Source organism: Danio rerio, chromosome 7 (genome assembly GCF_049306965.1).
Source record: "Danio rerio strain Tuebingen ecotype United States chromosome 7, GRCz12tu, whole genome shotgun sequence".
NCBI classification, from domain to species: Eukaryota; Metazoa; Chordata; class Actinopteri; order Cypriniformes; family Danionidae; genus Danio; species Danio rerio.
Genome location: NC_133182.1, coordinates 23765989 through 23789538, shown reverse-complemented (window position 1 = coordinate 23789538; position 23550 = coordinate 23765989). Strand labels below are relative to the sequence as shown.

General features: G+C 35.1%; 1 protein-coding gene across 24 annotated transcripts in view; it reads left to right on the top strand.

Moving 5' to 3' along the window:
* si:ch211-200p22.4 overlaps positions 1-23550 on the top strand; it is a 93130-nt gene that overhangs the window by 43524 nt on the left and 26056 nt on the right. For 8 of the 24 annotated variants that reach the window (XM_073908379.1, XM_073908377.1, XM_073908372.1 and 5 more), the window contains exons 3-11: positions 1379-1454; positions 1544-1646; positions 1862-1955; positions 4655-4766; positions 8424-8530; positions 10774-10815; positions 11633-11653; positions 15931-16016; positions 19919-20054. In XM_073908379.1, coding sequence (XP_073764480.1) covers positions 1379-1454; positions 1544-1646; positions 1862-1955; positions 4655-4766; positions 8424-8530; positions 10774-10815; positions 11633-11653; positions 15931-16016; positions 19919-20054 — 777 coding nt within the window. The remainder of the gene's footprint in view (positions 1-1378; positions 1455-1543; positions 1647-1861; positions 1956-4654; positions 4767-8423; positions 8531-10773; positions 10816-11632; positions 11654-15930; positions 16017-19918; positions 20055-23550) is intronic. The other 16 variants (XM_068222589.2, XM_073908378.1, XM_073908373.1 and 13 more) reach the window with 2 other exon arrangements.

Genomic DNA, 23550 nt, shown 5'->3' with positions numbered 1-23550 from the left:
TATTATATTTATAAGTTATAATTCACCCAAATTTAATTTCTTTTTTCATGTAATGATGTATTCGTGGGCGATGCAGTGGTGCAGTAGGTAGTGGTGTCTCCTCACAGCAAGAAGTTCGCTGATTCGACCATCGGCTAGGTCAGCTGGCGTTTCTGTGTGGAGTTTGCATGTCCTCCCTGCGTTTGTGTGGGTTTCCTTCTGGTGCTACGGTTTTCCACACAGTCCAAAGACATGTGGTACAGGTGAATTGGGTAGGCGAAATTGTCCGTTGTGTATGAGTGTGTGTAGATGTTTCCCAGGGATGGGTTGCGGCTGGAAGGGCATTCACTGCGTATAAAAATGTGCTGGATAAGTTGTCGGTTCATTCCGCTGTGGCGACCCCGGATTAATAAAGGGACTAAGCCAAAAAGAAAATAAATGAATGAATGATGTATTCGCAGCGGCGGAATCACACATGAGCTGATTGTGAGCTACTGTATGACAGAATTATGAATAGGTTTATTCTGATGTCATCAATTTACTGTGCATTAACGACCAGGACAAATTTAAAGTCTATTCAAATCCATTGTTCCAAGTCTATACTAAATTTAGCATTTTAACCAACGGTAGAACTACACATAAGCCTAATATTATTATTGTTGTTTTACCATTTGTTTGTCAATAATAACAGCCTAATATTAACCTAAATTTTACATCCACAGATTCGTGAGAAAATCGTGATCTTTATTTTAAGCAAAGAAATAATTTTGATTCTCATTTTTGCCAGAATCGTGCAGCTGTAAGCTATTTATCTTATTTGGCATACAAATGATTTTATATGTAGGCTACAGCGGGCTTTGTAAAGGATCATTACAGGGCGGGTTGATTGACATGTCAGAGGCTCTCCTTTCTTACACTTTGGCATACATCAGAGTAGATTAGCGTTGCAATCAAATCTGATATGTTCAAATTGACACAATCTTGATACCAAATGGTTTAGAGGGCTGAGACTCTATTTTACCTTTGCTATACCATTCATTTCCACTTAGATGATTGGATTGCATCATATCTTATTGTAAATCTTCTATATTCTCAAGTCTCCCATCATGCTGCATTCTTGTCTTCGCTCTTTTCCTAAACCCGCAGCTGTGTGAGCAGACCGAAGGAGGGGAGCTGCAGCAGACATACTTGGCAGCTCAAAGAAAGCTCAGAGGAGTCTGATCTTGTACACAGGTCTAGATTTCACACAGTGTACTGCAGATTCAGCGGCGGGGAGTTTCCGCATGTCATGGATGAAGTCGCTCTTTCTCATACTGACAGATTAAAAGCTGCAGATTCGCGTCCAGCACACAACACTTTTCATGTCAGCATTTTGATTATGTCTTCTCTGTACCCGCAGCGTTTCATCCAGTATCTGGCCTCAAGAAACACACTCTTCAATCTGAACAATTTTCTTGATAAAGGTGCATTGCAAGGTATGCAAGAAACGTAAACATCTCTCCTGCATGTAGAGCATTGTATGCATACACACGCTGATGAAAAACCCTGTGCTTTTTTCCTTCAGGCTATGACATGTCCACGTTCATCAGGCGGTACAGTAGATATCTCAACGAGAAAGCTCTTTCTTATAGGCTGGTAGCTGTGGACTTCACCAAGATGAAGAGAGGGTGGGTAAAACTTTGTCATATTGTCTGCCTCCAGTCAAGATTGTGTTCAAACACATTGTCTCAGCAGGGCACAATCTAATCAGGCTAGCTCATTACTCCGATAATTAAGTTGTTTTTAAAAGCTGATTAAGTAGCTGATTTTTTTTTTAAAGCACTAATTAAGATTTCGAGTAAGTGGCGAGTTGTGATTGTTTGTTTATCTGTTTGTGGTGCAGTATTGATGGAGTCATGCGCACCATGAACACAGAGAAGCTGATCAAAACGTTGCCTATCATTCAGAACCAGCTGGACGCGCTGCTGGATTTCCAGGTTTGTGGTAGAAAGCATGCATGTTTGTTTTAAATTATTCCTGTGTGATGATCAGTGATTTTATTTTTTAGTTTTGGCCTCTGTTGTATGCCAGTTCCCAAAATTGCTTTATGCATGATTCCAGACATATTTAACAACTAAAAAGCAGGCAAATCACTATTTGTCAAAAGTTTGGGGTCCATTACTTTTTTTAATTGTGAAAGCTCTGTATAAATCAAAAATACAGTAAAAACTTTAATATTGTGGAATAATACTATAGTCAGTATATAATACAGAAGTATCTTAATACTATAATAATAATAATAGTTTTGTAACTCAGTTGTAAGTTGCTTTGGACAAAAGTGTCTGCTAAATCAGTGGTCCTCAACCAATTAGTGCCAATTGGTACCGGGCCGCACAACAAATAATTAATTATTTCCATTTTATTTATTATTAGTCTGAACGATCTTTTATTTTGATAAATAACTGTATTTTCTCACTTACATCTCGGTCACTTGAGCGCCCAAACCTACAAGCAGCTAAATGAGCAAAAAAGTCTTTGGAAAGTTTCTTTCCCGAGAACTGCCAAGGAATGGATCTGCAACCCATTTGTCAACAAATCAGGTAAATCCAGCATGTCTTTGCAAGAAGATCAACAGCTGGAGATCGCAAATGATGGCTGCCTTTTAGGGGCCATTCCTATATCGTGTCTTTTCTAGCGTTCGCACAAGTTCGTAATTTCCAAAGGAGGTGCGCACTAAGTTGAATGAATCCGGCGAGCGCACCGCAAGTCAGGTGACAACAACTGACCGATCAGCTTCAGCTTGTATGGAATATACACATTTTGGTCAACTGATTATCTCAAGCAAACACAGAACACCCAAACACTAGAGTGCTTTGTAATTTTCTCCATAAATAAAACTTGTATCAGAGTGACCGCAACTAGTCATCCTCTGAGAACCCCCCCACCTTTTGTTAAAGTTATCAAGCGTTGACTGGTCAGCGTTGATAAAAAGGTTTTGGACCACTGTGCTAACTGACTAAATGTACAATGTAAATGTAGTTTTCAGCAATCAATACTTTAGTCTTAGGGTGCTTTCACACTTTTTCGTCCCTCAAGAAACATTTTCTGTTTTCATTGCTCCGAAACCAATGCTCATAACAATTTTAAGTCATTGCAATAGATGTCCAAATAGCCAGTCAGAAAAAAGAGGCCTAGCATTTTTTTTAAATAAACAAAGGATGACTTTTTTAGCTATTTTCATGCCATGTTAGACAGGTAAATTGCTATCATTGGGTCAGGGAGTAAAAACTGTTTTAAACTTCAGCAAAGAATTTAAATATTTATCACCAAAAGCTCTTAATTTTTCCACAAAACCAGAAAGTATGTGTTATACAGCTCTTATACAGCTCATATATATAATCAGGGTTTGGTAAGTTACTTTTAAAAAGTAATAAATTACAAATGACTGATTACTACTGGAAAATTGTAATCTAGTTACATTACTAATTACTTCATTAAAAATGTAATCAGACTACTAATTACTTTGAAGGTACTTTAAATATATATATATATATATATATATATATATATATATATATATATATATATATATATATATATATATATATATATATACCTACAGTATAAAAATACAAAATATACTGCAACTTTTTAAGCAATTTAATATACACTAAAAAAAAACATTACAATGGGTTAATCACAGCAGCTTGATATATTCACAAGACTTAAACAGTTCTCCCAAAACTTAAAATTCTCTCATCATTCACTTGTTCCAACCCATTTTTTTTAACACATAAGAAAAAACTGGATACCTGTAACCAATGACATCCATAGTACGACAAGGCACTGCAGTGTTTGTGTTCTGTGTTTGTCTGAGGTAATTAGTCTAAATAAATGTGTATATTCACATGACTCATGGGTGAGCCTCGGAAATGCAATCGTGCAATATGCACTCCCAATATGAGCGCATGCAAAAGACGCAATATGTGAAAGGTCCAATAAGCAGCTTCGCTTTTCACATCCAGAAGATACCTTCACTTCCGATCCTGCACAAAATAATTTAATTTAGCCTAATTTATCCTCGACAGCAACCATTTCAGCTCGCGTTCTTCAGCAATTTTAAGGCTTATTAACTGACGTTGTGGCAAAAAACTTGATTTAAAAGAAGCGTTTTTCTAAAACCTTTATTTGTGTAACATAAGTAACACAATCACATTTACTTTAGTAACTAATCAAATTACACCAATTTAAAATTTAATTCGTTACATTACAGTGTCCCCAATGATGTAATTAGAATACAGTAACGTGTTCCACTCGACTCCGCATATGATGGAGTATAGCAATTTATTTGAAATATTATGGACCTCAGTATTTTTGATGCCACTGTTTGAATATATAGGCAAACATTTAAAACCTGCACCACTGAAAAGCAAAAACATGCACAGTGTAAACAGCCCGTGTTTTTAAATGGCAGTAATTTTTCACTTAACTCTAAAAGATGATTCAGTGTTTCGAGCACAGCTTATTTTATTGCTCCAGTGATTGAAATGATAATTAGTTCCTCTAAAAATCAAGTAGGCTCGACGACCCTAAGCCCTAGGTTGGAAGCCCTACTTTAACAGAACAACACTGATGTTGATTCAGTTCTAGCTATTTGGTATGATGTGTCCTCTCTCGTGTGGGTGTGTGTCCGTAGGCTAACCCTAATGAGCTGACTAACGGAGTGATCAACGCTGCCTTCATGCTGCTCTTCAAAGACTCCATCCGTCTGTTTGCTGCCTATAATGAGGGTGTTATCAACCTGCTGGGTAAGAGTAATCCACTCCCTCTCACTCTGGAGAGCGTCGTCCTCTCACGCTCTGCTTTAGGGGTTACGTCTTGCTGCTTTCTGAGCAAAGAACAGTACAGCTGAAGCACACAAGCTTGGCTTTTCCTGTCTGTTACATATTCAATTTTTTTTTTACTGAGATCTGAAATCAACAGCAGTGTGCTTGTTGCAGATCACTTCTCTTTACCTTAGGTTAAGCATCTTGTTTTTGATTCTCAAGAGTTTAACTTTGTGTTTATTACTGCTTTGTACCAATGACCCAACATGGTGCTTTTCATTTTTTGAACAACCCTGTTAAACATATTTCAAGTAAAACAGAAGAGCAAATAAATGTTTTGGATAAAAAAATCACTTCTAACTCAGAATTAATATTATTAATAATAATAATAATACATTTTATTTAAAGGCGCCTTTCTAGCAACTCAAGGACACCGTACAATCAACAAGAGCAATAAAACAACAAGAGAAATAATAAAATATACAGAGCAATAGTGCAGATAAAATTAAGTATTAAAAGCCATCTTAAATAAGTGGGTTTTGAGTTTTGATTTGAACAGTGTAAGGGAGTCAATATTTCTGATGGCAGGTGGTAATGAGTTCCATAGTCGCGGAGCAGAGCGGCTAAATGCTCTGTTGCCCATAGTTGAAAGGCGAGAAGAGGGAACAGACAAGTGGAGGGAGGAAGAAGATCGCAGGGTGTGAGAAGGAACAGAAATGTGGAGGAGGGCAGACGAATATGGAGGGGCGAGATTGTGGATGGCTTTGAATGTTAACATTAAGATTTTAAAGTCAATTCGAAAATGAACAGGTAACCAATGAAGCTGCTGCAGGACAGGGGTGATGTGATGAGAAGAAGGGGTTCTGATATTGGAGCCTGTCACTTTCCAAACAGGATAAATCTGCCTCGAAGTGAAAAAAGATCATGATTGAGGCGATCTGCCTCAATCATGATCACCATATTGGCCTGGGGCGATTAATAGTAGCTGATTGGCATGCACGTTTTGCCAGTAAAGCTAGTTAAAGTAAATTTCTAGCACGTGTTTTCAGATGGATCAGCATTTACTATACAGTCGTAGTTTAAGTCATATTGCATTTGTTATAAGTGATGATTTAATCATTCGATAATGAAAGCAAAGATGATCATAATGACTGATGGCTGTGGCTATTACTGCTCTGTGATGCTGCTACATCTGAAATCATGTAAAAATACCAGATTTAAAAGCATGTTTTTACTCAACGTTTTGAGAGCTAAAGTGGCAGTGTGCCATTTTTTTCTATTGTGTTATACTCATCTCATGACTTCAGTTACGGTTTTGAAATAAATACTTCTATGAAACGATTCTGTAGTTGAGGGTTTATTATTCATGTTATATCAATGAAGGAAGGTAAATATTCTGTTTATTTACCAAATGTTGAATCGATGAAAACAGTTAAATATTCATTTTGTTTACCAACCTCTTCAGAGTTTTCTTGAGTTACTCCTTCATGGATATTTAGAGTTTCATGTGAGAGCGCCCTCTGGTCATCAGAGAAGATTCACAACTGATCACAAAACCATTCTGACAAGATGTACATGACGGTTTGAGCTGCACGATTAATCGATCAAAGATTACAATCTCGATTGTACCCCACACACGATCTTGTTTGATTGATAAAGGTCTTTGATTAATCTTAATTCAGTGTTTCCATGATTCAGCAAATTGCAAATGTTGCAAATTGCAATATAAATGCAGTTGCACTAGTCTTCACGTTTTATATTTGTTGCTCAGCAACATGGACACCTCTAAATGGGGTTAAAGTGTCATACTGTATTTATAAGGTATAATTCACCCCAAAATGTAATTTCTGTCTTTGAGTGTTTTTACATCACATCTGTAGTTCGCTTCATTTGGTCCGGACCAAGGGCAATACATGATACATTGTTGCATTTTCTGCAGTCTTTGAGTCGTTTTCACACCACACTGCTAGCTTTGGTCCGAACCAGTTGAAAAGAACCAAAATGCATTTATCTGACAAAATCCACATCTCTCATTGGCCAGATGTTGTTGAACAAAGTTCCTAAACTGCTTATTGATTGGTCCGGATTCACATGCGGGAAAATTCCAATGAACTTTTTAAGGAAATTTTTTTATAGCCAAAATCGTGCAGCCTTAATGACGTTTATAGCTTTTTCTAAACATTGATTTCATTTTAGGCTGAACTGCTCAGAACTGGTCACAAAAAGTGAAAGCTCTGCTTAAGAAAAAATCTATATATTTACTGCCATTTTTCTACTTTCTGTCATAGTTTATTTATTTTTTTAATTACAAGCAAGCTGCACATTTTTACAAATTCCTCTAAACATATTCATATTGATCTAATTGACCCCCTGCCCCATTGCTAGAAGCATAAGAGTTTTGATAAGACTTCTCTATTAGGCATAAGTAAACTTAGACACTTACTGTGAAAATATTGAATAATGTCTGTTGATTTCAAACATAATCGGACAAAAAGATCTTCAATATGCATTTAAATAATATATTCAGAGTGTGAAAGTGACTCAAAGTAAGGATTGATATAGCCTATAGATCACAACGTAAAACTGGACTAGAGCAGCGCCTGGAGAATAAGACCATAGATAACAATAATTTCAGCAGCGATCGTCATGTAGATCTTTCTAGATTAAAAGCAGACATCAAGATTGGCCTGTTCAGTGTGGTCGGCAAACATGCTGTGGCACGTTCGCCTGCATTTGTGGTTAACAGCAGAAATTACTTTCAGTTATGGTCATAAAAGCACTTTAACTGCCAAGCGTTTTCTGTTAGGCTTTGTTGGGTTTAAATCTGGAAAGCATTTTATTTATTCATCTCATTCTTTTGAAGCATTTTTAACACTTAATATAAATACAGTATTTAGTAAAAATACATTGTACAACCTTAATATAATTTATATCTTTGATATACTTTTTCTCACCATGAAAATAGTCACAGAAGCTGACATGGCGCCTAACAAAACAGACGTTTATGGTCATACAAAGAAAAATAGGATCATTTTAAAACTGTAAAGATCTCATTTTATATGGGTAAAAAATGACAATTGATTGAGTTTTATGTTTGAGTTTTATGTGATTTTTAAATCTATTGTATATTGTCTGCATTTTAAGCCCATCGCAAAGCTTTTAATTTTAAGTCAACCAGTGCTAATGTCTGATCGCCTGTCAGTCAAACTCACTGTGAGGGGTTAGATCTAGAATGTGGAGGTCACCAACTAAACCTTAAATTCCCCATTATCCTTTGCTGCTTTTTACTCAATGTGTCCTATAATTATCCAATCATTAATGCAGTCATTTTTCGACAATTTTCATTGTTTTATCATGTTTTTTTATGTTGCAGCATATGCCGTTTAGGTTGATGGTCTGAAAATACATTAGAGTGTTAGCTGTCCTTGAGCAAACCATTACAGCGGCTTTTATATGCCCTGTCTCTGTCAGACAGCCCAGAGTGTTTTGACAATCCTCTGATGGGTAATTGCAGTCTTTATCTGTTAGAGTCGCTCTGCTAATCGTTCTACTCCCTGTTCTCTCTCTCTCTCTCTCTCTCTCTCTCTCTCTCTCGCTCTCTTTTGCTCTCTCTCTCTCTCTCTTTTGCTCTCTCTACAGAGAAATACTTTGATATGAAGAAAAACCAGTGTAAAGACGCTCTGGACATCTATAAGAAGTTTCTGTACAGGATGACCAAGCTATCAGAGTTCCTTAAAGTGGCTGAGGTACCAGTGGCAAACATGCACATAGTCAATGGTATTTTTTTCTACAGGTTTGAGAATGGTCGGACTGTTCATGGAGCTCTTTATTCTCACAATTTCTCTCTTCTCTCTCTGTCTTGTATCTCTCTATCCCACAATTCTCTGACATTCATTTTTATTGGATTGGCGCGTTCCCAGATACAATATATTAAGTTTTCCAGCACTGCATTACACTGTTTTTTGTGGATTGTGTCTATAAACGTTTATAATTGTGCTCTCTGTGTATGAATTAGAGTAAACAAATTTCTAGTTTTATTCTTAAAAAAATGCTCATCAGTCAATCGGTTGATTAAGGATCAAATTGAGTGCATATTTCTGCGAAGTATAATTGTTAAAAATAAAGATTAGACTTTGTTACAGTTAATTTAAGAGTATTAAATCACACTACTTGCACTACCTATTAAAAGTTTAGGCCAGTCAGATATTTTTATGCATTCATTTAATTGATCAAATCAATTATAAATAAATCTCCATTTGTTTTATTTTCCATTTAAAACTCTAACTTGAATAATTCTAGAAAAATAAGTGGTTTAGCTTTGTTTTTCCAGTAAGTCTAACCATACACTCAAAAAATTAGTTTTTTTGTTTGTTCAATCTGCTTGTTTAAAATGGGCTGAAATGACGCAATTCTTACGTTTTTTTTGCACAACTTAATTGTTTTTTGTTTAATCAACTTAAATTTGTAAGTTCACTTAACTAAGTTACCTAAATTCCTTCATGTTATGCCAACACAAATCAGTTGTGTGGAACCCAGCATTTTTAACAGTGTATTTAGGTGCAGAAATTAAATTATTTATTTATTACACTACGTTGTCATAAATAAAATTAATAGTTAATTATAGTGTAATCATTTTTTTTATCTTTGTTAAAGCTGCAAAAGAGATTTTATGGAGACCCGGAAGGGACGTGGTGGTGAGGAAAAAATGGGTGGGAGAAAAAAAAAAAACTAAGTCATAGGAAATTTATTCTTTTATTTTTTGTTTTTTACTTCACAAAACTCCTGTTCCACAAAGACTTGCTTTTTATTCATACATTTCAACCCTCTCGTTTTTTGCCAGGATTCTCCTGTATTTTACCATTCTATCCCACTGTCATCCTTTCATTAAGTATTTTCCCATATTTTTAATCTTGAAACATTGAAATTAATATAAAACTGCACATTAAAAATATGGGGAAATGTGGGAAAATACTTATGGTTAGGATGATATCGGAAGGGTAATGACGGGAGAATGCCGTCAAAAACAGGAGTGTTGACTTGTGTGAAGTAAACAGGAAGTCTTTGTGCAACAACAGTTTTGTGGGGAACGCAAAAACTTAATATATATTTTCCTATCATATATTATTAGTTTTTTTTTTCTTCCACCCATTTTTCCCCCACCATCACATCCCTTCTAGGTCTCCATAGGATTTTGTGTAGACATTATCTACACCTGGACCTTAAACAAAAATTTTATCAAGTAATCCTAAATGACTGGAAAATCCATAGAAGGTTGCTGGTCTGAAGGTTTTTGAACCCTACACAGGGATTGTCGTCCAAAAGCGCTGCTTTATACAGATTTTCAAATTCTCTCCTGTCCATCATACTGTGGCCGTTGAAGGCTGTTCTATCTCATGCGGATTCATACAGTTTGAGACATTTAAAGTTTCAGAGTCCTGTCTCATTCTGGCTTAGATGAAGATCTGTGTTTGGTGCTAATAAGACTCTCACTCCCTACTCTCACCCTGACGCTGATTAATTCCCGTGCTGCTGCCTTATTTTCCCCAATTCTCCTCTCCATCCTTTCAGCCAGGCGTTAGACTGTCTAGTTTTCTTTTTAGAGTGGCTGAGCAGCTGATATGTCAGGGATTTGGTTTAAGAATGAGTCTCTGAGAACAATGTCCATCACCATGTCAGAATCTTGTCTAATTTTTATTTTTTACCTCCATCGGGTCTCATTCAAACGTCACCATTTGTTCTAAATGTTTTTGAGTGTTAACCACACCACAATCAGCTGTGTGAGACATTATCAATGTCTGCGTGCGTCCCCATTGGTCCTCCGTGGCTCTCAGCATGCCACACCTCTCTTGTATTTATTTATTTATTTATTTGTTTAATTTTTAGCCACTGCATGAGGAAATGATCCTTTGTTCTTTTTCTTATTCCTTTTCTCCCTCCCCTCGTTTGTTTACCGTTTTTTATTTTTTGCTTTGTTTTGTTTATGACACAGCAAGTTGGGATTGATCAGGGTGACATCCCAGATCTCACTCAGGTCAGTGTACATTTCATCTCCACTTTGTGTTTTTCCTCTTCTTCTTCTTCCTCCTCACTACACTGCTGCTGTGTCGTCCATCCCCCTTCCTCCTCTTCTCTGCGTGTTCCACCTGTCTTCGTCTCCTCTCTTGTTGTCTGACGTGCTGTTTTTGTACCCATGCTCACTGTTATTTAGACGTTCTCTCTTGTGTCTGGTTTCAAAATTAGATGCCTTGTTAATATCTATGAGACATATTGTAGAATTGAAAGGAGGTTATTAAGCTGAACTGAACTGATGTCTCATGTCGTTCCAATACCCCCAGAGATCTTTGTTCTTCTTTATGATATACATAAGGCTATTTTAGATGAAATCGGGGAGCTCCCTCATCCTCCATAGACAGAAACGAGACAGAGACTGCAAGTCTTCAGTGGTTTAACTGTAATATTTTGAAGCTATAGGTTCTTGTGTGTGCACATAAAGCAAAAATAATAATTATTCAGCATCGTCTTCTCCAGAGCAGTGTGACTGTGAGGAGAAGAAGGTTGTTTTGCGATAGATTTTTCTGGATGTTGAGTGAGTTCGGACGTGTCTGTCTATGGAGGATGAAGGAGCTCTCTGATTTCATCTAAATATCTTCATTTGTGCTCCATAGATGAATGAGATTTGAACGACATGAGGAAGAGCCATTAATAACATAATTTTACTCTTTAACTGATGGTCACATTATTTGAGTGTTGATTTGATGTCGCTGTTTGAATGTGTTGACATTTCAGAATGGAATTATAATGAGAGGCATGTTCTCCTGTGGTAACACAATGTTCATTGTTCTTTTCAGACGACTAGAGGATCTTACCTTGTAGGTGGTGGGTTATATGCACTGCTTGAATGTGATATAATCTGTTTTACTAGTGCTGGGGTGATATATTCAATATTTAAAAGATAATAAGGATTTCGTTGTCGATCATAAAATTGATCAAAATTTTGCATCATGTCTTTTATTTGGCTATACAAATTATTAAAAGCTTGTGTCTATTTTCACTCACCAAGTGCAGAAATATTTCGAATAAATTAAAAACTTATGTATAGAATATGATGTTTTCAGATCTTTAATATTGGAGAAAAATGTGTTTTTACCGTTACTCTAAATTAAAATAGACATCTGTATCTTTTTGTGTAAAGTACTTTGAGAATTAAACTTTAAAAAAAAATTATTATTATTATTATTGTTATAATAATTATTATTATTTATTATTATTTTTTAAAGTACATATACAGTGCTCAACATGAGTACACCCCTAACAAGTCTCTGATTTAAATTAATATGTTTAATAGGAAGCTATACAATATTATATTTGCGCATATACATTAGATTAGTAAGAATTGGAGCCAAATCTAGAGCTTATTCCCCAAAATAACTTTTGATAATAGTTAAAAGTTTGTACACCCAAAGTTATATATTATCAAAAAATATTAAATATTTTTTAAAATATTCAAGAGAAACAAAAAATGTACAGTTTTTTTGAAATTTTGTAGTTTTTATATCTTTTTCCCCAAAGATGTTTCTAAAGATGTTCAGTGACTATATTATTTTAAAAAATGTATCAGTTTAATGAATCTGTTTTGTTCAAATGCACCAAAATATATTGGCTATATTCACAGAGAAATGGATACAAATATTAATTTTCAAAATGAGGTGTGCTCATTTATGTTGAGCACTATATATATTTTTCATGTATGAATAGAAACTTATTTTTTTTCCAATTTTAAGGTTTGAAAATAATGTTATATTGACCTATTGTCATGCTCTACTTATACTACACTTTGAAAGATTGAATACACTTTATCTTTATACACTTTATACACATTATCTGTAGTTTATGAGATAATGCATAGAAACTTTTGACTCAAAGCATGTACCTATTAATGGCAAATAATAATATTAAATTGTTCTTTTTATTTTTGTTCAGGGTGTTTAGCTTTGTAAATAGCACTGAATGTTCTAGCAGAATAAAGTGTAATGAGGCTTCAATTTTATTTATTTTAATTTTAGCAAAAGAGTATAGCTTCCTTACATTTTTACAGGATTTACAGATGATATCTGCTAAAATGCCATTCGGTATAATAATTGTTAATATGCAACAACATGTTGTCTGGCTTATTAAGAACATTAATCTAAATTTAAGGATCATAGAGCAGCCCCAGAATACAAATTAATACTAATTATAAACCATGTTGGGGAAAGTTACTTTTGAAAATAATGCATTGCAATATTGAGTTACTCCCTAAAAAAATAACTAGTTGCATTACTAGTTAATAAGTAATGCATTACATTTACTTTTGCATTTTTTTTTCTGGACTGGTTGAGGCTTAAAGGAGCTCTTCAATTAACCACGCACCATATAGCCTATAACAGGTTCCACCAAACTTGTTCCTGGAGGGCCGGTGTCCTGCAGATTTTGGCTCCAACCCTAATCAAACACACCTGAACAAATTCAAGGTCTTTCTAGGTATACTTGAAACATCCAGGCAGGTGTGTTGAGGTAAGTTGGAGCTAAACCCTGCAGGGACACTGGCCCTCCAGGACCGAGATTGGTGACCCCTGGCCTAGATCTTCATTTATCTTAAAAAAAATAATAAAAAAAATACCATAGGATAATCTTATCTTCTGAGAACATCCTGACCTTTAACTATATGTCATATGTACAGATTATTGAAAGTGTAAAGCAATGCGTTTACTACTTTTGTTTTTTTGTCTTATTAATAAAGTAAAATCACTGGCTGCGTCCGAAGCCGCCTACTACTTAGTAGGTACTGCATTTGAATTTAAATGTACTACTTGGCCTTTAGAAAAGTACGTTCTATACAGTATGAACGTGAAAAGTATGAATGGAATTCGGACGTAATACATCCGTCATTATGTCATGGTCACGTGACCTACCTCCATCAATTGCGTCACTTTACTCCCATTCCTGAATTCTCTCGCAGGTCATCATGGGATAGCGCAGCGTGCATGGGATGCGCACTCTAGAATCTCGTTGGAAGTAGTAAGTCATCCGGGTACTTCTCGCATACTGATTTTCCAATTCTATGAATTTGAACATACTACTCGGCTCGCATACTGATTTTAGCATACTATATAGTATGAAAATATGCGGTTTCAGACGCAGCCACTGTCCATTAAGACAATCCTCTTATCCCTTTGTTTGATCCGATCAGAATAATGAGAAAACTTCCACTGCAGAAATGTAAGGCTCTGCCATCTTGGTTTCTGTCTGTTCCTGCATTCTCTCATTGAGTGATTACGTTCATTTTAATTCAGCTATTTATTTTTTACCTCGCATTGCATTTTTTTTTTTGCATTTTTGAAAAAGTAACTCAAATATTATTACTTAAAGTAATGCATTACTCTACTTGTTACTTAGGAAAGTAATATTATTATGTAAATTGTGCTACCTCTAATGTGTTTCACCCAACACTGATTATAAATATTTATACTTCACCACCTTCCTTCCAACAACTTGGTTAAAACTATTTGTCAGCAAGCTGTTTTTGTAAGGAATGAAAATCATTTTAAATACAATATGGTTTATCTTAAGTGAATCCTGGTTTGCTTCCTTCAATAAGAAAACCATTTCAGCGCAAATACACACTGTGTACATCTAAACTGTCAAGTATAATCAAAATTGAAATATCAAGTGCATTTTTTTTTAAGTTATATCTCCCAGCCCTAGTTTGTTTCTTGACTGCATCAGCAGATTCATCCCTTTAAAACCAGCCAAACTGATTGAATGTGGCCCAAACTGCCATCCCGTTCTTCGTCACTCTGCAGGCATGGCTGTACAGTACATCGCTTTTTCTGCTGATCCGAGACCAGATGTGCAGTAGTCTCTGTATTGTTTGATCAGATCGTTAGCTCAGATCAGCATAAAAGCAGATTCCCCGCTGGGTTGCATGACGGCTTCATGCTTTGCAAAACCCCCTGGCCATCAAACTAGCAGAAGGTGGAGCTCTTGAGCACAGAACAGGGTTATATTTTTTTTTTGAAACCCCGATTCTACTTTACATGGGAAAACTGCCCCAGCGGCCCTTGCGTTTGTAGGATAGTGATGAAGTATTCATGTAACCTCACTTTGTCCTTTGCGTAGCGGGCACGCACATCTATAATGTAGCCATTTAATCAAAAGCCTGTTCTCGCCATCTCTCCTCCGAGGAAATCACATCAGACAGGAGAGAAGCAAATTAAAAGCGGTTACACTTTCATCTTTCTTTTTATCTCACTTCTGTGGAAGTTACACATTTTCCCTGCTTAGTGGCAATGTTCGTTTTTGACTTCTATTTGAATTGTAGACTGCTGCATATGTGTTTTTTTTCTCTTTATTTGGCTTCTGTTTTCTGTGGGATGGATTAGACCCAAACTGCCCTCTCAGCGATGTGGAGAAAAAGCCAACCTAGATCAGATCCAGACATGTAGGCCAACGCTGCCAGCTAGGCTCAGTTGAATAGCTTACCTTACCCTTGGTCTATAGCAGTAGTTTACACATGGTTTGTCTGTTCTGGAAACTTGGCACAAAGCACATGTTTTTTTTTTCACCAACAATGAGCTCTGTGCTAACATTTGCTCTAATTTAGCACAGAGCTAATATACACATCCTGTGTTTGCCGATCTGGGATCAGCATAATGCTTCCAATGTAGTTGTAAGGATAATTCTTTTCCGAGGACACAAATCCTAGATCGTATAAAGGGCTCAGAGGAAGCTTTTTTGCTAGATTTGTGAGTCAAATCACAAGCAATATTTCACAGAAATCCTTAAGGACTAGTTTCGAAAAGCTAATGTGAAGTTTTTAATGTCATGTTGCAATATTGGGATTGATACATCAGGTATATATCACAGGATTGTCATTAGTTTGAGGTGTGCATGTCAATTCCTCTCTTTCAAATCCGTTCTCTTCCTCTCTCGTTTTTTGTGTGCTTATCCTATGCCTGTACGCCTCTTACTAAAAAGCCTAAATGCATGCTTCTGTTATTATTTGCTCAAACTTAGGTGGAACGAGTGTGTGAGCTAGTGTGTACTCTCTCTAAACTGGTTCAGTGTGTTCTTGCGGAGTTCTTGACTTGTGTCTTTTTCCCTGCAGGCTCCCAGCAGTCTCCTGGAGGCTCTTGAACAGCACCTGGCGTCTCTGGAGGGAAAGAAAACCAAGGAGCTCTCCGCTGACAACAGGTACTGGATGAAACCAGATCGATTCGCATAGTCCATCATTGCACTGTATTTTCAATATTTTTATTGCATTTTTTCCCAGATAATATACAAATTTACAAATGTATATGAAAAGTAGAAGTCCTATCAGCAATGAGATGACATGAAATGCATAGCAACAAAAACGAGAAAACTGTAGAACTCTTAAATCAAACTTACACTTTTCTACCCCCTTCTATGCACCATCCCTTCCATCTCCCACCCCTCCCTATTTTCTGAGGGCTTTAGTAAGTACGCAAAGGTGAATCAAGACACAGATAAATTAATAATAAGCCAACTGAAAAAATAATAAATTCATAAATAAAATAAAAAATAAATATATGGGCATATACAGAAGATGAAAATGTAAAACAAATACTAAAAGTCTCTCTTTCTCCCTTTTGAAATTCTATTCAGCAGTTCCTAAAATGTTAAGGTTTTCAATAACTGACAGTGTGGGACTCCATGTTTTGTTAAAGGAGTTTAGTGGTCCTTTAAAACAATCTCTTAGTTTCAGAAGATAGATGCAATGTAGAACCTCTTTAATCCAGTGTTCTGATGATGGAGGGGACACATGTTTCCATTTGAGGAGAATTGCGCACCTGGCAATGACAGTGTTTTTATGTTTGTGTAGTTGGGGTTGGAAGATAACTAAAAAGGGCAGTCAGAGAGTCAGGAGTGATGATTATATTAAGAGCTTGAGAAAGAATTTGACTCATTATACTGTAAAGGCCTATTTAGACATATGGATATTTGAAGTAATTGATCATTTTTGGTCAATTCATTAAATGTTCACGCTACCAGACTTTCACAGAAGCTATATTTCTATCCAAAGATGCGAATTCAAATATTGCACAAATCTAGAATACCTCATAAAAGACGCGAAAATAAAGTTTCCATCCAATGAGTCAAAGAGAACTAAATCATCACTTCCTGGTTAACTGGCACCAAATATAACAGTAAAATCTAAATTTGCTGCAATACGAGAAGCTGCATGAATCTTTTCTTTATGTAATAAATTACTTGCACCTTAGAGGACAATGCCGACATGCAATTAATGAATGCAATGAGACACTGAGCACAGACGCACTTGGCAATTCTGTAGGTAATTAATAATTAAATAATACTAATACTGAAATGATTAAGGCGTTTTAGAATGACCAAAACAACATTTCTGATGTTTTACAATGTGCTCAGCTTGCTGGTTTGTCCATTCACACACATTTTTATCATCACATGATCTCTTATAACAAAATCAAATAACTTTTTTTAATGTGCATACTGGAATCAGTAAAAGTGTTTTCATCGTACTTTACGCGCATCTTTTCTTATCAAATAAAAAGTTTATCCTACTCAGTTATGCACATACATTTTTTAATGCACATTTTTAAAATTAATGCGCGTAATGCCATTTCCATCTACCATTTTTTTATGCGCAAATCTAAAATGCACAAAATATGGTGGATGAAAACATAGCTACAGATAAAAAGTTTGTAAAGATCTTGTGAAAATAGACCCATATGAATTAAGTTACATGAAAATGAAACGCACCCAAAACAAGCCTGATGAATACCTTTCTTGGTGGATGGACTAAAAAGAATGCATTACCTTCAGTCACCTTTCATTAAACAAAAACAACGATCATTGAATTTAATCTACAGTCTCAGAAAACATCTAAACATTGTGCACACTGGGTTGTTTATTGCAGCATTTTGTTTTAGTCTTTACAAGAATTTTACACTTTACACTCATTTTTTACTGAAGTAATAGTCCAGTAGTAGCTTTTTTTTTTTTTTTTGTATTCATCACATTAGCTGTTCAACTTTTTTTTAACCTAACAGGTTACAAACCGTGAAAGAAAATTAAATGAAGGTGAAACTGCTGTTGTGTTTTTATATTCATCAGCATTACTTTACCCTTCTACTTTATAATAAATATGCCCAATAAACTAATGATTGTGAGTTGTGGTGCTGGACCTGTATTTGTGTAGGATGAAACAAAAAGGAAACATTGAGTACATTTGCATGGACACCAATAATCCGATTTTAATATGATTAAGACAATACTCTGATTAAGGTCTAAGCTCTGATTAACGACTAAGGTAATAATTGAACTAAACAGAAACCGAATTAAGACGTGGAGTATGCCGATTTAAGTCACATTATTGAAGTGCAGCACTGACATGTAATCCCCTCAATCTCACTATTGCTGTTGTGTAGGATTCTCGCCATGTTTTGCGACAGGATAGTCTATACACAGTTTGACACTATTCTCTGCACCTACCGAGTCCGTGAAGGACTACAGACACCTGCATCGCTAAATGCAGAGGTTGTTTCTCCCATACAGTGTGCGGTCTCAAATTCCATTAAAACAACACTCTTCCAGGTGTTCCACACATGCAGTGGCACGCATAAAATGTTCTTGAATGAAAGTGAAAGTGCCAAACTGCAGTTAAAGTCGACAAATTAATAAAAGACCCGAAATTACATGAAACTCCAGAGGATATGTGTATAGCCTGGTGACACAATGACGTTAAACGGATTATGTTCTATAACATGTAAAACAGGATCATGAAAGGAACATTGAAAAAGCAACTCATGTAAACACCATCATATATTGTTGTCCTATTCAGATTAAGGCAAATTATTTAGATTAGTGATGTCTATGGAAACGTAGTCACTGAGATGATGTCCAAACACATTTAATGTACTAATGAGCTCATTACAAATCGCTTTAAAACTAAAGTCAAGTCAGAAGGAACATGATCCATATAAACACCTCTGTCAGAATAAATTTGCCCAAACTGAATGAAATTGTAATTACATTGTAGAGGAGTGAGCTAAACCTTTCTTTAAATCTGAAAAATAATGTAAATGCATCTAAATGATTAATTTGCACCTATGTCATAATTTGCCACACCTTTGCTTTCAAAAGCATCGTCTTTTGTACTTCTGTCCAGATAAAGTTTTCTATTTCTGAAGATAGTTTGGATGTTTTTCTGGTAGGGTTGGGCCTATAGACAATGCCATCATCCATCGCCGATGGCAAATAAACAACACAATGCTGAGCCTGCATTGCCGATCCTCCACCCCCATCGCAAACCCGCTCGCGAAAAATACACACCTAGGCCCTGTTTACACTAATATGTATTGGTTTTAAAATGTCATTTTAGAACAAAATTGATTCACATTCACATTGTGTTTTACCTAGCATTTCTAAATAGCCCTCCCGTCTGCTGAAAACGCACACACACACACACACACACACACACACACACACACACACACACACACACACACACACACACACACACACACACACACCGTCCATCCCTAGTTTCAGGGTGTTTATAAAGTTTGCTGTTGTTCCCAGTCTCTGCTGCATTAGTGTGAACAGGGCCTAAGAAAAGTGTATGAAATGTGTTTCAAAGTGCTAATAATAGACTAACAATAACAAAACTGATGATATGGCAAGTTAGTGTGAAAACAGAATTATAACTGAAGCATGTTACTTGGTGGTAAACATTGTGGGCACAAAAATGGACTCATTTTCTGTGAAATAAAGCAGCTTGTATTAAGCAAATGACATCTCATTCATCTGATGTAAGTATATAATTAGGTGAAAGCTATTATGTGGCTTTGAAGATTATGGACAAAAATAAGTAGTCACATGTTAGTTGCTGCATATGCAGAGTCTCATTTTACAGCACAAGCAAGCTGTTGAAGCACTTGATAAAGCTACAACAAATCATTAGCGAGAGATTTATATTTAGCCGCATGCTGACTTTTTTTTAGACTCAACAGTGTTAAATTTATCAGGTCTTGAATAAAGAACCAATAGGGAAACCTCATTTCAGTTTGTTTGTGTGTGTGTTTGTTTGTCCACAGAGCCAACACACTGTCCAATGCAGTGTCGTCCCTGTCCAACACAGGCATGTCCTTCTCTTTCTCATCCAGCAGAATGGATGAGAAGGAGAAACAACAGGCCCTGGAGGAGGAACAAGCCCGTCTGCAAGCACTCAAGGTGGGCCACAATCTTTTATTGTCGAATTCGTTCTCGCTAGATTTTAAGTTATTCTGATTTTGTTGGCTATGGCTAGTCAAATGGTTTGAGAAAACTGATTGCAGCAAACCAACTTTATTAAACCAACTAACTTTATTATTTGTGTTTAGTCAACGTAAACTATTTCACACAATCAGTTTCCTTAAACCATTTGAGTAGCTATATAGTTGTTTGGACTTTATTTGTTCTTGTTAATTTGTAATCGTACAGAATTGATAACTGAACTTAAAACACGAAATAACTAGTCAATATAAATAAATTTACGGTACTCAAACTATTTGGTTTTAAAACTTAAATGGTTTGCTTGAATTGATTTCCTCAAACAGTCTGAGTTAACTTGTCGGTAGGTCAGACAGAATCTGCAGACATTTTTTTGTCATTTCTGCGCAGAATTTTGTAAATTGTTTGTGGATTTATGCAGAATGATTTTGGGTGTGTCATAGCTAAAAACTTTGTGTATGAAATGAAAAATAATACCTTGTTAACTTTTATTAAAGGTTACAATGCAAATCCAATTTGATCCACTTATATTTGGTAAACAAAACAAGTCTCTCATAATATATCTACTAAAAGACAGAAAATATTACTTTAAAAACTATTACTAAGTAAATCAAGTGAACATTCACATATTCAGTTTTTAAATTAATTTCAGTAATATTGATGACTAATAAGTATAAATGTACACACATTTACCTCAATAGACTCAAAGGTGGGCTAAAAATCAAAGAATTTTGTGCGCGCAGGTTCTGTGTGGGCTTTTACAGTTTATGGTATTATATTACATTGCATTATATTTAAAAAAAAATCAACTCTGCTCATCAACGCTTTCTTTATTTGACCAAAAATCTATTAAAACCATAATATTCAGATGTGTTTACTCAGATGTACTTAGTCTTCAGTTTCATGTGATCCTTTAATATATTAATATGTTGATTTTTATTTATTTATTTATTTTTTTTTATGTATTTGGATTATTATTGTTAGTTGTGAATCATTAATAATGGTCCTCATGGTTATCAATGGGGAAATTATTTTTAGTCCTGTATAGTTTTGGTGAATTTTACTTTTTATTTTGTTTATTTATTTTATTATTTTTACATGTATAAATGTTTTTTTACTCATGAATAATTTACAGTGAACAAAAGCAGGTACTTTTAGATGGAACTTCATCGTCGTTTACACAAAAATATGAAGGAGCCCAAGTGTTTTTAACACTGAAAATAATGTTTCTTCAGTAGCAGATCAGAATATTATAATGATTTCTGAAGGACTGTGGAAAACCGATGATTGAAGAAATGATGCTGAAATTCACTTGTAATGCAGATGAAATTAAAATATTAACAACATTTAGATAAGAAATCACTTAAGTGCCCGCTATTATGTGGATTATGAGCAAAAATAAGTAGTTAGTTGCTGCATATGCAGAGTCTCATTTTACAGCGCAAGCAAGCTGTTGAAGCACTTGATAAAGCTACAACAAATCATTAGCGAGAGATTTATATTTAGCCGCATGCTGACGTTTTTTGTTTTAACACTGTTAAATTTATCAGGTAATAGGGAAATCTCACTTCAGTGTGTGTGCGTGTCTACAGAGCCAACAATCTGTTCAATGCAGGGTCGTCCTTAATGTAAACAACATTTAAAAAAAGAAATCACTTATTTTAAGCTAATAATATTTTACAATTTTGCAGTTGTTATTGTATTTTTTGCTCAAATAAATACAGCCTATGTTATCAGAAAAGGATTTAAAAAAATCTCACCTATCCCAAACTTTTTGACCAATAGTACATAATATAAAAATATATATGGAGCTGGCATATCCCATTTCTTCCTAGAGAAGTTTGTTGCAACAAAGTTTGGAAGTTCTGGAGCTGCTGTTGTGGGAACATTGTGTTCTACGCATACAAGGGTGAATGTGTATTTACACAATACGCCCTTGTACCTTCAATGATCTGCCTTCAGCAGTAATGGTCAGCAGGGTTAATCAAACTGCTTTGTCCCCATCAGGGGCGTACTGTCATACCTTATAGACCCCTCAAACACACACACACACACACAAACACAGAAAACAAATAACACGGATGTCAGTGGTGTGCAAAGTGTCCTCAGATGCACCATGGCTCTGCGTCTGAATAGTTCAAACATTCTGAGCAATTTCAAAATGTTTACACAGAACGTGTTCAGTTAAGTCTGTTTGAAATTGAACTGGTGTTTCTTTGTGATTATCACATTCTCAACACTCTTAATGGAGCATGCAGTTTTTTGGCTGTTAATTCCTCTTTGTGCATGTTTTTTTCCCTTGTATTTTCTCATTGTTGCAAAAGACATGCTGAAAGACATAAATTGGGCGATGTCGAAATCTGCTTCTTCCTTGAGAAACCTGCTTCTTCCTTTAGAAACCAAAATCTGCTGAAGTGATGCACGTTTTAAAAAAAAGTTTTAAAAAAAGTTTTTAAAAAAATTGTAAGGCTGCACAGTTTGGCCAGTAATTGATAATGATCATATTGCTGCAGTTATTATTATTATTATTATTATTATTATTATTATTATTATTGTTATTATTATTATAAAAAATTGTAAGGCTGCACAGTTTGGCCAGTAATTGATAATGATCATATTGCTGCAGTTATTATTATTATTATTATTATTATTATTATTATTATTATTATTATTATTATTATTATTATTATTTATTATTATTATTATACTGGTTTTTAATTTGCTTCTTCCTTTAGAAACCAAAATCTGCTCTAGAGGTGCATGTTTTTGTTAAATAAAGAAACTACTTTTGTAATTTTAAAATTAAGTAAAAATTTAATTTAAATTTTTTTAATTTAGTTTGGCTAGAAATTGATGATGATGATATCACTGCTGTTATTTTATTTTTTATTATCTTTTATAATTAGGGCTGGGTAAAATATGGATCAATATATGCAATATTTTCCATATTGAACGATAACGATATATATTTTGATTTAAGTTGTTGATGCAGAGTAAAAGAGCACCCCTACAATGACTTAAGCCACAAAAATTAGAGGGTCATTCAAATGGCGTAACAACATATTTTCGGCAGATAAATTTTTGATAGCCGAAAATTCAGTAAATCTCTAATATCAACACTTTCAGATCCCCATTGTTGCACATTTCTGCTGTGTGATTGGCTCCTAAATCAATATAGATTTAAAGTTCAGAACTTATCATTGTTATTAATATACAATTCATCGCAATTTGATATAATATGGTTTATTGGCCCCTCCCTAAGTAAAATTACTAATATTATTGGTATTAGTAGTATTTTACTGTAATAGGTATTTAATTGGCTTCCTTTAGAAACCAAAAATCGTTGTAGGGATGCATGTCATGTTTTTGTTTAATAAAGAAACTGGTATTGTGTTTTTTTTTTTTTTTTATAAATAAATAAATTGTTGGGCTGGCCAGAAATTGATAATGATCATGA